We start from the raw sequence: 12,492 nt of genomic DNA, 5'->3' as shown, positions 1-12,492 counted from the left end.
GTTCTCGAATAATGAGCGATGTTGAGCATCTTTTTTTATGTATGTTGGCCATCTGTATGTCTTTGTTGGAGAAATGTCTGTTTAGGTCTTACACCCATTTTTTGATTGGGTTATGTGTTTCTGATAAGCTGCATGTCTATGGACTTACAAATAGAGCAGGGGAAGGAGAGGGTAGAATGAGTTTTTTTACTTCTATTGAGCTCTTAGATCGGTCGTCTTTTCTGAGCACTTTGGACATGAGTGTGCTTTTCATACTAAAAGCATCATCTTATAAGATATTCACAACACTGAAGGCACATTATATTAATGTGTCTTATCTTTAATTTAGAGATAAAGAAAAATTGAATCTTGGGGGAAAAAAAAAGTTTACATACCTTGCCTGAAATCAAATGGCTAGGCAACTGTGGTGTTGATCTTTGATAACAAGTTGTGGACCACAAAGCCAGTAGACTTAGCTCTGTGACTCTGCTGCACAAATCATGGTCTTCTATTTTTGAACATAGGAGAGAGGTACTAACATTCCTACCTCAGTCCAGTGGAATTGACCCAACTGGTGTAATTCTCATCTTACCTGCTTTTTGAATAGGAAGTTTCCAATCAATAATTTTACAATGAACTGTGGTAAAGAGGGCAGGACGTCATGGGCTCCAAGCCCCAGGGGCATCGCCCACTGGCTGGCACCGTGAACAAGTCCCATGACCTTCCAGAGCCCCATTTCCCTTATCTATAAAAGTCAGATGGCACATTTGTTGATAATTTATGTGGAGATAACCTGTGAAACCAATTTGCATAGGTCAAGGCACATAGAGAATGACTCCTAACTGCTCGTCTATAAATGGTGACTTTCTTCTCTCCCAATCACATAGATTTGTGTCTCGAGTCCTAATATGATTTTTTAAGTTCAAGGCAATAATTAGAGAGAGTCAGCACAAAAGGAAAATTGATTTTTAACAGTTTTTTAAAAAAATACACATAAATTTTATGTAGGTGAACACAAATAAACATTAAGTTTTATCACAAGGGCCAGAAGGGTCCCAGAACAGTGAAGGGAAATTGCAGGAGGCAGTGGCGTAAGCTGGATAATATTGTTAGTAAAATGGGAAGAGGTGCTGGGAGCCTCTACGTTCACAAAAATCACATCAGTGGTCAGGCCCTTCCTGCTGCTTCTTGGCAGCAAAGATCCTCTCAAAGCACAAGGCTGTGTTGTCACATGTTGTCATTCGTGCAGGAGGAAGCTCGCCTTCCCAGGAGAGATCAGCATGTAAATAGGATAAAGAGCAGTGGACTCAGAAGTCTGGAGAACTGTTTTCTGTTGTGGGTTCTGCATGCAGGATTTTACCTCAAGCAAATCCCTGAATTCTCCTGGACTTGGATTTTCCAGTCCAGGAAAATGGTTGGATTTCTGGGAATCAAACCTCGATTTACATGGCCTGGGACACAGTGAGCCGGGGCTTCCTCAGCCCATGGCAGCCTCAGAGCAGTGATGCTCACCTGGTGACTCAGAACAAAGGAGGCAAGAAGAGGCTGCCTTCAGGGTCTTAAAGGGCATGCTGGAAACAGACAGTGTCACAGGACCAGACCTTATCAGTCAGAGCAGTCGCCAGCCAGCCCAGGCATAAGATTGGAACCTAGAAGCCCCGTTTCTGAATGCAGGCTTTCCAATAATATGCACTGGTCTTCAGTCCTCCCCTGCCCTTCTGCAACCCAGACATTTTGGCTTCTCCCTAACAGCCCAGGTGGCGTTAGTGGTAAAGAACCCGCCTGTCACTGCAGGAGACTTAAGAAACAGGGGTTCAATCTCTGGGTTGGGAAGATGCCCTGGAGAAGCACATGGCAGCCCATTCTAGTATTCTTGCCTTGAGAATCCCATGGATGGAGGAGCCTGGCGGGTATAGTCCACGGGGTCCCAAAAGAGTCGGACACGGCTGAGGGACTAACACTTTCACTTTCAAGTGCTTCAGTCGTATCCGACTCTGCAACCCCATGGACTGTGACCCGCCAGGCTCCTCTGTCCATGGGATTCTCCAGGCATGAATACTGGAGTGGGTTGCCATTCCCTTCTCCAGGGGATCTTCCCAACCCAGGGATCGAACCCGGGTCTCCCACATGGCAGCTGCTTCAAATTCTTTACCATTTGAGTCACCAGGGAAGCCCATGGGGTCGCAAAGAGTCGGACACGACTGAAGGGACTTAGCACGGCACTTACACCCCCTGTCTACCAACCGTGGGGTGTCAGTGTGTTAGTATACCCATTTCATAATAAAAAAGAAAAATTTTGAAATAGAGCAAATTTTGAAAAATTGGCTGCAGTGTTGCTATGTTTGGAACCATCCTTTAAAAAAAAGAAAAAGACCTTCAAGAGAGTTAGACTCTCAGATTCACCAAGTAGGGCACTTCTGTGGCAAGATACGGCAGTTCTAGAAATGCCTCCCTACTAAAAAGTGAAATCAAACAAATACGTTCCAATCCTATGGCTTCATCTTTAGTTAAAATTTAAAACCCTCCTAGTTTTATGTAGCTTTAAGGCCCTATTATTAACATCATATCAGGGACCCTGGACGGCACCTTCTTGGAAGGGCAACAACTCTGGATGCAGACATACGAGCCGCACGGGGCAGGGTCCCCCACCAGCGAGCAAATGAGACTCCAAGGTGACCTTATGACTCCCAGTTTTGCCAGGAGTCAGTCACTAAATAAAGGGGACATGTGCCGTGTTATTAATTAGAGGATCACCCATTGTCAGAAAGTGCACATTGGCTCAGATTACATCAGAGAAATGTGCACCAAGGCCAAACAAAACCATTTCTAGGACTTCTAAAGAAAATACTGTGAATCAATAACAATGAATTTCTTCTTAAAAATGCAATATAAAGTATCATTCTCTTTGAAATAATCATGTGTCTGAGCATCACTTGATGTGATGTTGTGTGGATCTCTGTCGCTAACCTGAAGTTTATCTTTCAAATAAGAAAAGAAACCACCCCTTTGAGGAGGGCAGGGCAACCCACTCCAGTATTCTTGCCTGGAAAATCACATGGACAGAGGAGCCTGGTGGGCTACAGTCCATGGGGTCACAAAGAGTCAGATACGACTGAAGCAACTGAGCACCCAGGCAGGCACCACCCTTGTATCACAGAACTTCTCAGGGAAAGCACTTTTTCTATTGAAAGAGTGAGGAATAAGGTCTGTTTGAGGAAGGAGCCATCGGGCGAGGCTGGGAGCGGGTGTCAGGAACAACGTACAATGCTGTGTGGTCAGGCCCCTCAGCATGGCTGTCCTCTTGCTCTCTGTCCGTCCCCTGCCTGGCTGGTGTCTGCTTCACCTACAACCTGCTCGCATAACTGACCTGCCTAAGCACTTGCCCCAGGCCCCGTGCTAAGTCACTTCAGTTTTGTCCGACCCTTTGTGACCCTATGGAGGGTGGAAATTCACCAGGGAAGAATACTGGAGTGGGTTACCATGCCCTCCAGGGAATCTTCCCAATCCAGGGATGGAACCTGAGTCTCCTGCCTTGGCAGATGGGTTCTTTACCACTAGAGTCAACTGGGACACTCCCCCCAGCGGCCCCCCCCCCCCCCGCCCCGTGCTTGCTCTAATCAAAGGGGTGCTAAGAAGCCTCTGGAGCCTCTGCTGGTTGCCCTGGTAACTAACGAGCCCTCCTGACATCCATCCCACTGTAACTGGCGACCTCCGCCCCCTCCCCAGCAAACACTGCTGCTGTGTTCACCACACACGGTGGGGCCTCGCTCCAGGACCTTGCTTCCAGCATGTGAGCTTCCCCATCCATTAAACCAGGGCCCCCCAACCTCTGGGATCAAATGCCTGATGCTCTGAGATGGAGCTGTCGTAATAACTATAGAAATAAAGTGCACAATAAATGTATTTGAACCATCCCCAAACCATCCGCCCCACCCCATCTGTGGGAAAATTCTCTTCCAGGAAATTGGTCCTGGTGCCAAAAAGGTTGGGGACCGTGGCCTTTAAACCACTGATGTCTCTGACTCCGGGCTCTTTCTTCAGCCTAGAATAGCTCTGGGGGTGCAGCCCAACAGACACTCAAACGGGTGAAAAGGAAATGCTGTCTTGCGTTTGCCGCTATTTTGGGCACCTGTTTCTGACAGGGGTTGCACCTCCATTTGTTGAGTTATTTTACAGTCCAGTAAACTGTAGAGCGCTGATAGTCATGCCGGTAGTTCTTGCTTATAGAAATGCAGATAAACTTGTCTGGTGGAATAGAATGGATCATCACTGTGGTTCTTCACCCGCGTTCCTGACAGACTGTAAGCTCCTTGAATTCTTGGAATCGGTCTTTCATCTTTTCATTCCTTTCTGAATTAATGAGATTAATTGTTTACAAGTGTTCATTTCATCTTTTTTTAAGTCACGACTTTCCTTACTTAAAAATGATGATCTTGGGACTTCCCTGGCGATCCAGTGGTTAGGACTCAGCGTTTTCACTGCGGTGGCCCCAGATTCAATCCCCGGTCAGGGAACTAAGATCCTTCAAGCCCGCCCAGCGCAGCCCCTCCCCCCACCCCCCCCCCCCCGCAAAAGTGATATCTTGAAACAGCATGTTATGCAGGAACCTGTAACAGAGTCTATTATATGTCACTCATGTTTAACCCTGAACTTTTTCAAGAGCCGATTTCAATTGAATATTTTAAGTAAAGCCTGAGACACAGTTTCTTTTTCTTTTAGCTTCAGACAAGCTTGACGGAACCCATGACGTTATCCAAATCGATCTCTCTTCCTCGCAGTGCCTACTGGCACCACATCACCCGGCAGAGCAGCGTTGGAGAAATCTACAGTTTGCAAGGCAAGTGGGCTTCCTGGGGGTGAAACCAGGAGCCACGCAGTTTGCTTTGTATTTGCCCTGCTTGCTTCTCCTCCATTTCCATTTATCTGCTGTCCCCAGCCACAGTGGGAGCTCTGAGACTTACCGTGGCTTTTCTAAAGTTATTATTTCATAGACTCACGGTAAAAATTATCCCAAAGCTAACCAAGGGCCGAGGAGCCGCTTTGGCGAAGGAGTTGGACTGAAAAAATGATACAAAACATTGTCAGAAGCTAAAAGTGGCTACTAGCAGGATCTGTTTCCTGCTGAGTCTTACAAAGGGTTTCCCTCTTAGCATCTTTTTGCCATAAGAGGGTTGACTCTCTGTTCAGGAGGCTGACTACTGGCTCCGTCATGAAATGCTCCATGAACTCTCATAGTTTTAAGGTTTAGCCGAATCCTTGACATGGAAACCATTTGGGAGGGAGCAGGGCAGGAGGAGAGGAGCGTAAGTCCGTTGCTTCTGTATTTTTCCTAATGGTAAATGGTTGACTGACTGCATAGACATGGCTTAGCAGATGAATCAGATCAACAGTGTATTAATAAATATATTTTTTATAATTATAACAGTATAATAATAAATAACAGAAGGTATTTAATCAATAACAGCAGAACTCTGCTTCCACGGTTCTCTTCCTGTTTCTTCCCTTCTGTCTTTAATGCATTAAACTTATCCTTCAAATAAAATATTCAGCTGCAAGAAACTAATAACTGACCAAGACAGGAGGAAGCGCGAACTAGGGAAAATAAGGCTTAAAACAAAACCAAACACACACAACTGAAAGCTCTCATCAGACAAACCTTTTTTTTGAGCACAAGAGGCTTGAATGTAGGAGCTACCCAGTAAATATCAGGTGAAGGAATGACCGTTATAACCTTCAGCGTAATTAGGCACTCAGAATATTCTTCTTTTTATGCATTAACTTTTGCTCATATTAACAACACTAAATGTTTTGAGAGGAAAAAAAAATGGTAGCAAGCAACCTGAAATAGTGTTATTTTTTAAGCAATATTTGCTTGCCAGAGTTTCAAACCTAGGATAATGAGATTCAATGAGTGGGGATGAATGATTAAGATACATTCTGCAGGAAAAAGCAGAACCATTTTAGTCATTTATGGAAGATAATTGCATTTGATATTTTCAATGAACTGTCTTACCACCAACTTGACTACTGTATTTAACAGGTCGTGATTATTTTTTGTACTATGTATTTGTATGAGAAGATCTTTAATAGGATAAGGATTAGAGGACTGGGAAAGGGAGGGGAAACTGCTTTGACAGTTCATGAATCAGAGAAGACATGCTTCTCATTCCGTTGGTTCCCTCCAGAAATGCCAGCACTACACACTTAAATTGCCAGAGTCCTGATCTTGTAAAATCCATCTTGCTTGTTCCTGTGGTTAGAAATAACTAGAAAATATGCTTTTAATATAAAGTTATTTTTATTTAAATGTAATCATATATCTGTAAATATTCAATAGAAGAAAGCTAAAAGTATGGAATATTCAAAGAAAATAAAAACAATTAAATTTCTAAGCTACTACAAATAAGTTGTAGAAATACTACTACAAATAAGTTGGAAATGGGTTGGAACAACTCTACTGATAACTTTGGGTTCTAACAAGGTTTTGGTCTATAATTCCAGCAAATAAAAGAATGTGGTTTTCATGGTAACATAGAAAACTTTTCTCTGAAGGTAGTATTAAGATTTAGGTGGATAACTTCCAAAATAATGTCATAAGCGCCCAACAAAAAATACCAAAAGGCAGTGAAATTGCTGAAAACATTGCAATGAGACTTGTTGGAGGACAGCGGTGATTTACACAATAAAACAGAATCAATAAGTGATTAGATACTCTATGATTTATCTCACTAATATTTCCAGTTAAGGGTTTCAAATGCCTTATTAGTTATGATCTATTTAGATGATTGTGTTGGGGAGGAAAAAATGTACTTTCTACCCTTCAGGGTTCTTTGGCTGGTCTAATAATTAAATTGATGTGAAATTAACAGGAGAAAAATAAATGTAATGGTATACATTAGGGATTCCCATGAGACCCAAAGCCAAGAATGGTGGCTGAGGCTTATACGGTGTTCTAAGCTAAGGGAAGGGACAGGGCCTAGGGCTTCCAAGGGCAGAGGCGGGTGGCAGGACACAGGCGACAAGAACAGCAGGTGTTTGGTAATTAGATGTTTGCTCTGCCACACAGATTGGTCCTTCTGATAAAAGTTATCTCTGGTAACAGCTCTGCATCTGAGCCAGGCGCTCAGTCTGGATTCTTTTAGGCAATTAAGCGGGAGGTTAAAAACTCTTCCTGAGTCTTCTGGGCCTTGATTGTCTTTGGCTCAAAATAATCCACTTGCCAAAGTGGCACGTTTTGGAGAGGCTCGTTCTGAACTCCTTCACTCTCAATGTCACATTCTTCTCTGGTTGTTGTTTGTGGCTAACAAAAAAAAAAAAAAATGCATTGATGAAGGTAATTACTGTAAATCAGATAACTATAGAATGCATTCAATGCAGAGTACAGTTCACTCTGCTGGGCATTTATTTTTGTGTTGCATACCTCTTGCCTGTGTGTTCAGTTGTGTCCAACTCTGCAACATCATGGACTGTAACCCACCAGGCTTCTCTGTCCATGGAGTTTTCCAGGCAAAAATATTGTGGAATGAGTTGCCATTTCCTTCTCATCCACCACCTCAGGAAGTGGATCTTCCTGACCCAGGTATCGAACCCATGTCTCTTGCATCTCCTGTATTGGCAGGCGGATTCTTTACTGTTGCACCAGCTGGGAAGCCCAAATAAAGTAAAAGTGAAAAAAGTTGCTCAGTTGCGTCCGACTCTTTGTGACCCCGTATACAGCCCATGGAATTCTCCAGGCCAGAATACTGGAGTGCTGGAGTGGGTTGTCATGCCCTTCTCCAGGAGATCTTTCCAACCCAGAGAACGAACCCAGGTCTCCTGCATTACAGGTGGATTCTTTACTAGCTGAGCCACCAGGGAAGCCCAAGAATACTGGAGTGAGTAGCCTATCTCTTCTCCAGTGGATCTTCCCAACCCAGGAATTGAACCGAGGTCTCCTGCAGTACAGGCAGATTCTTTACCAACTAAAGTGTTGTTTAAAAAGAGAGAGAAGGAAAATAGAAACAATCTCATCACCCCTCATCCCACTAAACTACATATACAAGTGTGGTTTTTGGCACCTCACTCCTCACTGGTGCTCCTTAAAGTGGTACCACCTCTTTACAAGGAGGGGAACGTAGTCAAGCAGCTGTCATCACTGACCGTCCAGAGTCAGAGGACACCTCTGGCACTGGTGGGTGACACATCATCGAGGAATAAAAATATCATTAGAACCTTTCCACCATACTGTTAGCATTCTCAGTGTGAAGCTGAGGTCAACATGAATTAAATGCGTCAGGCTTTCATTCAGAAGGTAACAGGGAGAAAGTTAATATGCTGAAAGTTTAATAGATTGGAATTCATTAATAAACAGCACATGTACTGGAAGTGGGGAAAAAAATCCTGGTGAAAACAAATCCATTCTCTACAGGACTTACCTATAACTTCAGCTGCCTGTCACCCTCAAAACTGCACTCTCTTTGGTTTTACTGTATTCATTTCTGTCATCTACTCTATAACCATAGAGGCAAGATAGACTTAAAAGATTGACATATCAATACTGACATCCTGTGTTTATGCTAATGTCTGGAAAAGAGGTGCAATGTAATCTTCCAGATCTCCCATTAGGCGCTCAGAAAGAGTGGGCTCTTACGGCTCTCCTGTTGGACTGCTCTCTGGAGTCAAAAAAAAAAAAAATTGACAAACAGAATAATTCAGCTTTAAGTAGCTAAGTCCAAGGCTGCTTCTGTTGAAAATCTCTGCCCCTAAACGGCTGTGATGGGTTCTGACTCCCCTTCCTGCAGAGGGTGTTAATAAAGACTTTTCTCTATTTTTAGTGGGCAATCAGGATGATTGATTCTTATTAGAAGGTAGTTTTTCTATGTCTCTAACTTCTGCATTTATGAAAAACATTTATGTCACAACACCTTCTCATGATGCTCTTTCTAGTCTCAAGGAACTCTTGGTTAAAAATGAAGGCTTAAAACACACCATTTGTTTCACTCGTATCAGAACTGTGATTTTAATTCTAAGGCCTTCAGCAGAAAATGTGTTGGAAAGATGAGAAACACTCAGAGGAGCAATAAGAAAGGGAGGGAGGAAAAGAAAAAAAAGTCCATAATGTAAGCGAGCACAGGTTCAGCTGCTCACCACTCAACAGCCAGTAAATCGAGGAGAAAAATTCGGTAGAGAAGAACTTTATTCAGAAAAGCTGGTGATCTGGGGAAATGGTGGCCTCATGTCTGGAAAACAACTCTCAAGATTCTGCTCAGCCATGACAGCTTTTAAAGGGAAAAGAGGGGGAACAATCTCAGTTAATCATCGAGGCAGGAGGTCAGATTATTCATCATTTTCTCTTGCCTACAGGCCTGCTGACTTCTCCCCATCATCCTTGGGATGCTGTGTTGCCAGTACAGCCGGCCTGCAGATTTGCAAAGGAGAAGAAGCTAAGGATAGAGACCTAGCTTCTTTAACTACTTAATTATTCCTTCTAATCTAGGAAAGGAATGAACAGGCTAGGTTAAGTGTACACTCGTGTGTGTGTGCTCAGTCGTGTCCTACTCTTTGTGACCCCATGGATTCTAGCCCCCATGGACTCCTCTGTCCATGGGATTTTCCAGGCAAGAATTCTAGAGTGGGTTGCCAATTTCTTCTCCAGGGGATCTTCCTAACCCAGGGATCAAACCATAGTTTCCTGTATTAGCAGATGAATTCTTTACCACTGCCCACCTGGGAAGCCCTAAGGTATATATTTAGGAAAGCAGAAATCAGGAGCTACATTAAATGTTGCCTAACAATCTAGTCTTTATGATTAAAGTCTAAGGAAAACAGGGATGAACAAACAAAAGGGACAAGGAAGCTGCTTCCAATAAGGGGGTCAGAGTTTCCCTTACTCTATTATTTACAATATTGTGATGGTTTTTGCCATATATCAACATGACTTTTAATCACCATTCTACTTACGTACACAACAGATTATGGAGCAGAGTCAGTTGCTTCAGTCGTATCTGACTCTTTGTGATCCCGTGGACTATAGCCCACCAGGCTCTTCTGTCTGTGGGATTCTCCAGGCAAGAATACTGGAGTGGGTTGCCATTCCCTTCTCCAAGGGATTTTCCTGGCCCAGGGTTTGAACCCGGGTCTCCTGCCTTGCAGGCAGTTTCTTTACCATCTGAGCCACCAGAGACGCCCAGAGAATGTCAAATGGTTTGGGGCTTTCATCACTCAGAGCTCTGGAGCACAGAGCTTTGGGGAAAGTCTGAAACCTGTAGGTCAATGGTGAAATGCTGCATTTAACAAAAAAGCAGCAGCATTTAACATACAATGCAGCATTTAACAAAGAAACTTGCCATAAGTACAAATTTAAAGTAGATTCTGGGAGGAATTAAGTTTGCGTCAGACATGAAGCTGATGTCATCTTTACTTACACCTCTTATTAAAAGTGTTCCCACTTTAAACTTAGTAGTAGTAGTGTTAGTCGCTCGGTTATATCCAACTATTTGCGGCCCCACGGACTGCAGCCTGCCAGGGTTCTCTGTTCATGGGATTCTCCAGGCAAGAATACAGGAGCGGGTTGCCATAGAAGATGCATTTGAAAAGCTATTGGGCTGGGTGGCGTAAATACCGCTCTCCGAGGACAGTTCTCAGCCCTTGTCCAGCACAGTCAGGTTGCCTGCCTGAGCAGTTGGCATGTCTGCTGCTTGCTTCAGGACTGCCATTTTCACTGGACACCGATGCTCGCAGCTGCTGGTCCTCACTTAGGTGGCCCCGGAGGCGCCAGGAGATGCTGAGGCTCCTGCCCCTGGTAGCCAGGTTTCTGTCTCCACCTGCCGCTGCCTTCCGGGGTGAGTTCTCCCACACGCCACAGTGATGGAAGGGGCCTCGAGAATATGGGCCCGAAATGAGCCCCATGCGCCGGCTTAGGGGACTCGGTGTTACCCGTCAACGTTCCCTGATACATTTAATAACTCCTTTTTTTGCACCAGTTTTTATGAGATAGGCTGGGACTCATTTTTGAACAGCCTGAACAGCTTTGCTCTTTGAATTAAGGACCATTGGAGGTGCCATTTGTAGAGGTGATAACTTTGGAGTTCTGCTTTCATTAACACTGATTAATACTCACGTGCCAGTGCTGAATGGCGTCCCCCCCTGCCCCCGCCCGCCCCCAGTCTGTAATTAGCTCCAGACCTCCAGTGTCAGCACAGCAGCGCACCTGGTTACAGAAAGGCAGTTTATGTTCGCCGAAAGGGCATTCGCGGCGCCAATTCCTCCGAAGGACAGGATGCAAACAGGCAATTAGAATTAGAGATAACCTTCGGAAGACAGTAAATAGAGTTCTGGCCGAGACGAGGGAGGTAAATCAAAGGATTTACTTACTCTTCGTCGACTCTGACCCTCTGTCCTCCTTTACTGCCCATTCAATTTCGAGTTCGCGTGGTTTTTAAATTGCTTCCATCGAGGTCTTCTGTTTAAATTTTCATGATATGATGTTTTCCAAATTGCAAAGTTAATGAAAGCCTCCTGCAGCAAGTAAAACACACAGAGACATCTGCACCAGTGGTAGAAAGGAACTTGCCTGAGCCACGTTCTGTCTTCCCAGAATGTGATCTGCACGTTGTCAGGTGAGTCAGTCACGCTGGGTCCAGGGCAGCCAAATACATCACACGTCTTCCCTAGGGCCCGAGCCTGGCTTTGGAGATTCTACCACAAACAAGAGCCAGTTTTTAGAATCATCAGTTTTCATCTATGTGGACATTTATGTTGGGCTTCCCCTATGGCTCAGCGGTCAAGAATCTGCTTGCCCATGTAAGAGATATGGGTTTGATCCCCAAGTCAGGAAGCTTCCCCTGGAGGAGGAAACAGCAACCCACTCAGTATTCTTGCCCGGAGAATCCCATGGACAGAGGAGCCTGGTGGGCTGCAGTCCACGGGGTCGCAAAGAATCGGGCACAACTGAGTGCAGCACATGAACACCTGCCGCATGGCCTTACCTTGCGAAGGGTGAGTCCAGGGAAGGGCCTGCTGGGGATCTGCACCCCCAAAATAGACATCAGATGAAAATGCTCCAAATAGTCCCAGAGTGAACTGTCCTCACTGCACGCGCAGCCCATCACTCGCTCTTCCAGGCTCCCAGACGTTTAGGTCTAACTTTCATACATCAATGCATTTGTTTACAAACCTGCTTCTTCCACTTGGTTGTGAGGTAGCAAGTTTGATTTTTTTTTTTTTTTATCCCCATGGCGCCACCAAAGGGGGCTCAGTCATGATGAAGAGGCTCTACCTGCAGAAGCTACAATCTTGAGTTTGGAAGCTAAGTTAATCGGAGTTTGAATATTTACCAGAGCTAAGTTGTGTGTCTTGGGGCCATTTACGTAACCTTTCTAAGCGTCACTGTCTTCATCTCTAAACCAAGGATAATAGTGCCTTATTACAGTGCTTAAATGAGATTGTCCACATGAGGTGTAAAGGTTCCCTAGTCGTTAACAGTTGTCAATATATTGAAGTAAATTAAATTCACGCTAAGAAGTTTCTTTCCCA

General features: G+C 44.5%; 1 protein-coding gene across 1 annotated transcript in view; it reads left to right on the top strand.

Moving 5' to 3' along the window:
• Positions 1–12,492, top strand: part of DOK6 (docking protein 6) — a 412,757-nt gene that overhangs the window by 324,216 nt on the left and 76,049 nt on the right. The window contains exon 7 of the mRNA XM_019986984.2: positions 4,699–4,816. Within this exon, the coding sequence (XP_019842543.2) occupies positions 4,699–4,816 (118 nt within the window). The remainder of the gene's footprint in view (positions 1–4,698; positions 4,817–12,492) is intronic.

The sequence above is a fragment of the Bos indicus genome, chromosome 24, assembly GCF_029378745.1.
Source record: "Bos indicus isolate NIAB-ARS_2022 breed Sahiwal x Tharparkar chromosome 24, NIAB-ARS_B.indTharparkar_mat_pri_1.0, whole genome shotgun sequence".
NCBI classification, from domain to species: domain Eukaryota; kingdom Metazoa; phylum Chordata; class Mammalia; order Artiodactyla; family Bovidae; genus Bos; species Bos indicus.
Note: the sequence above shows the minus strand (reverse complement) of the source record. Positions and strands in the feature narration are given on the sequence as shown.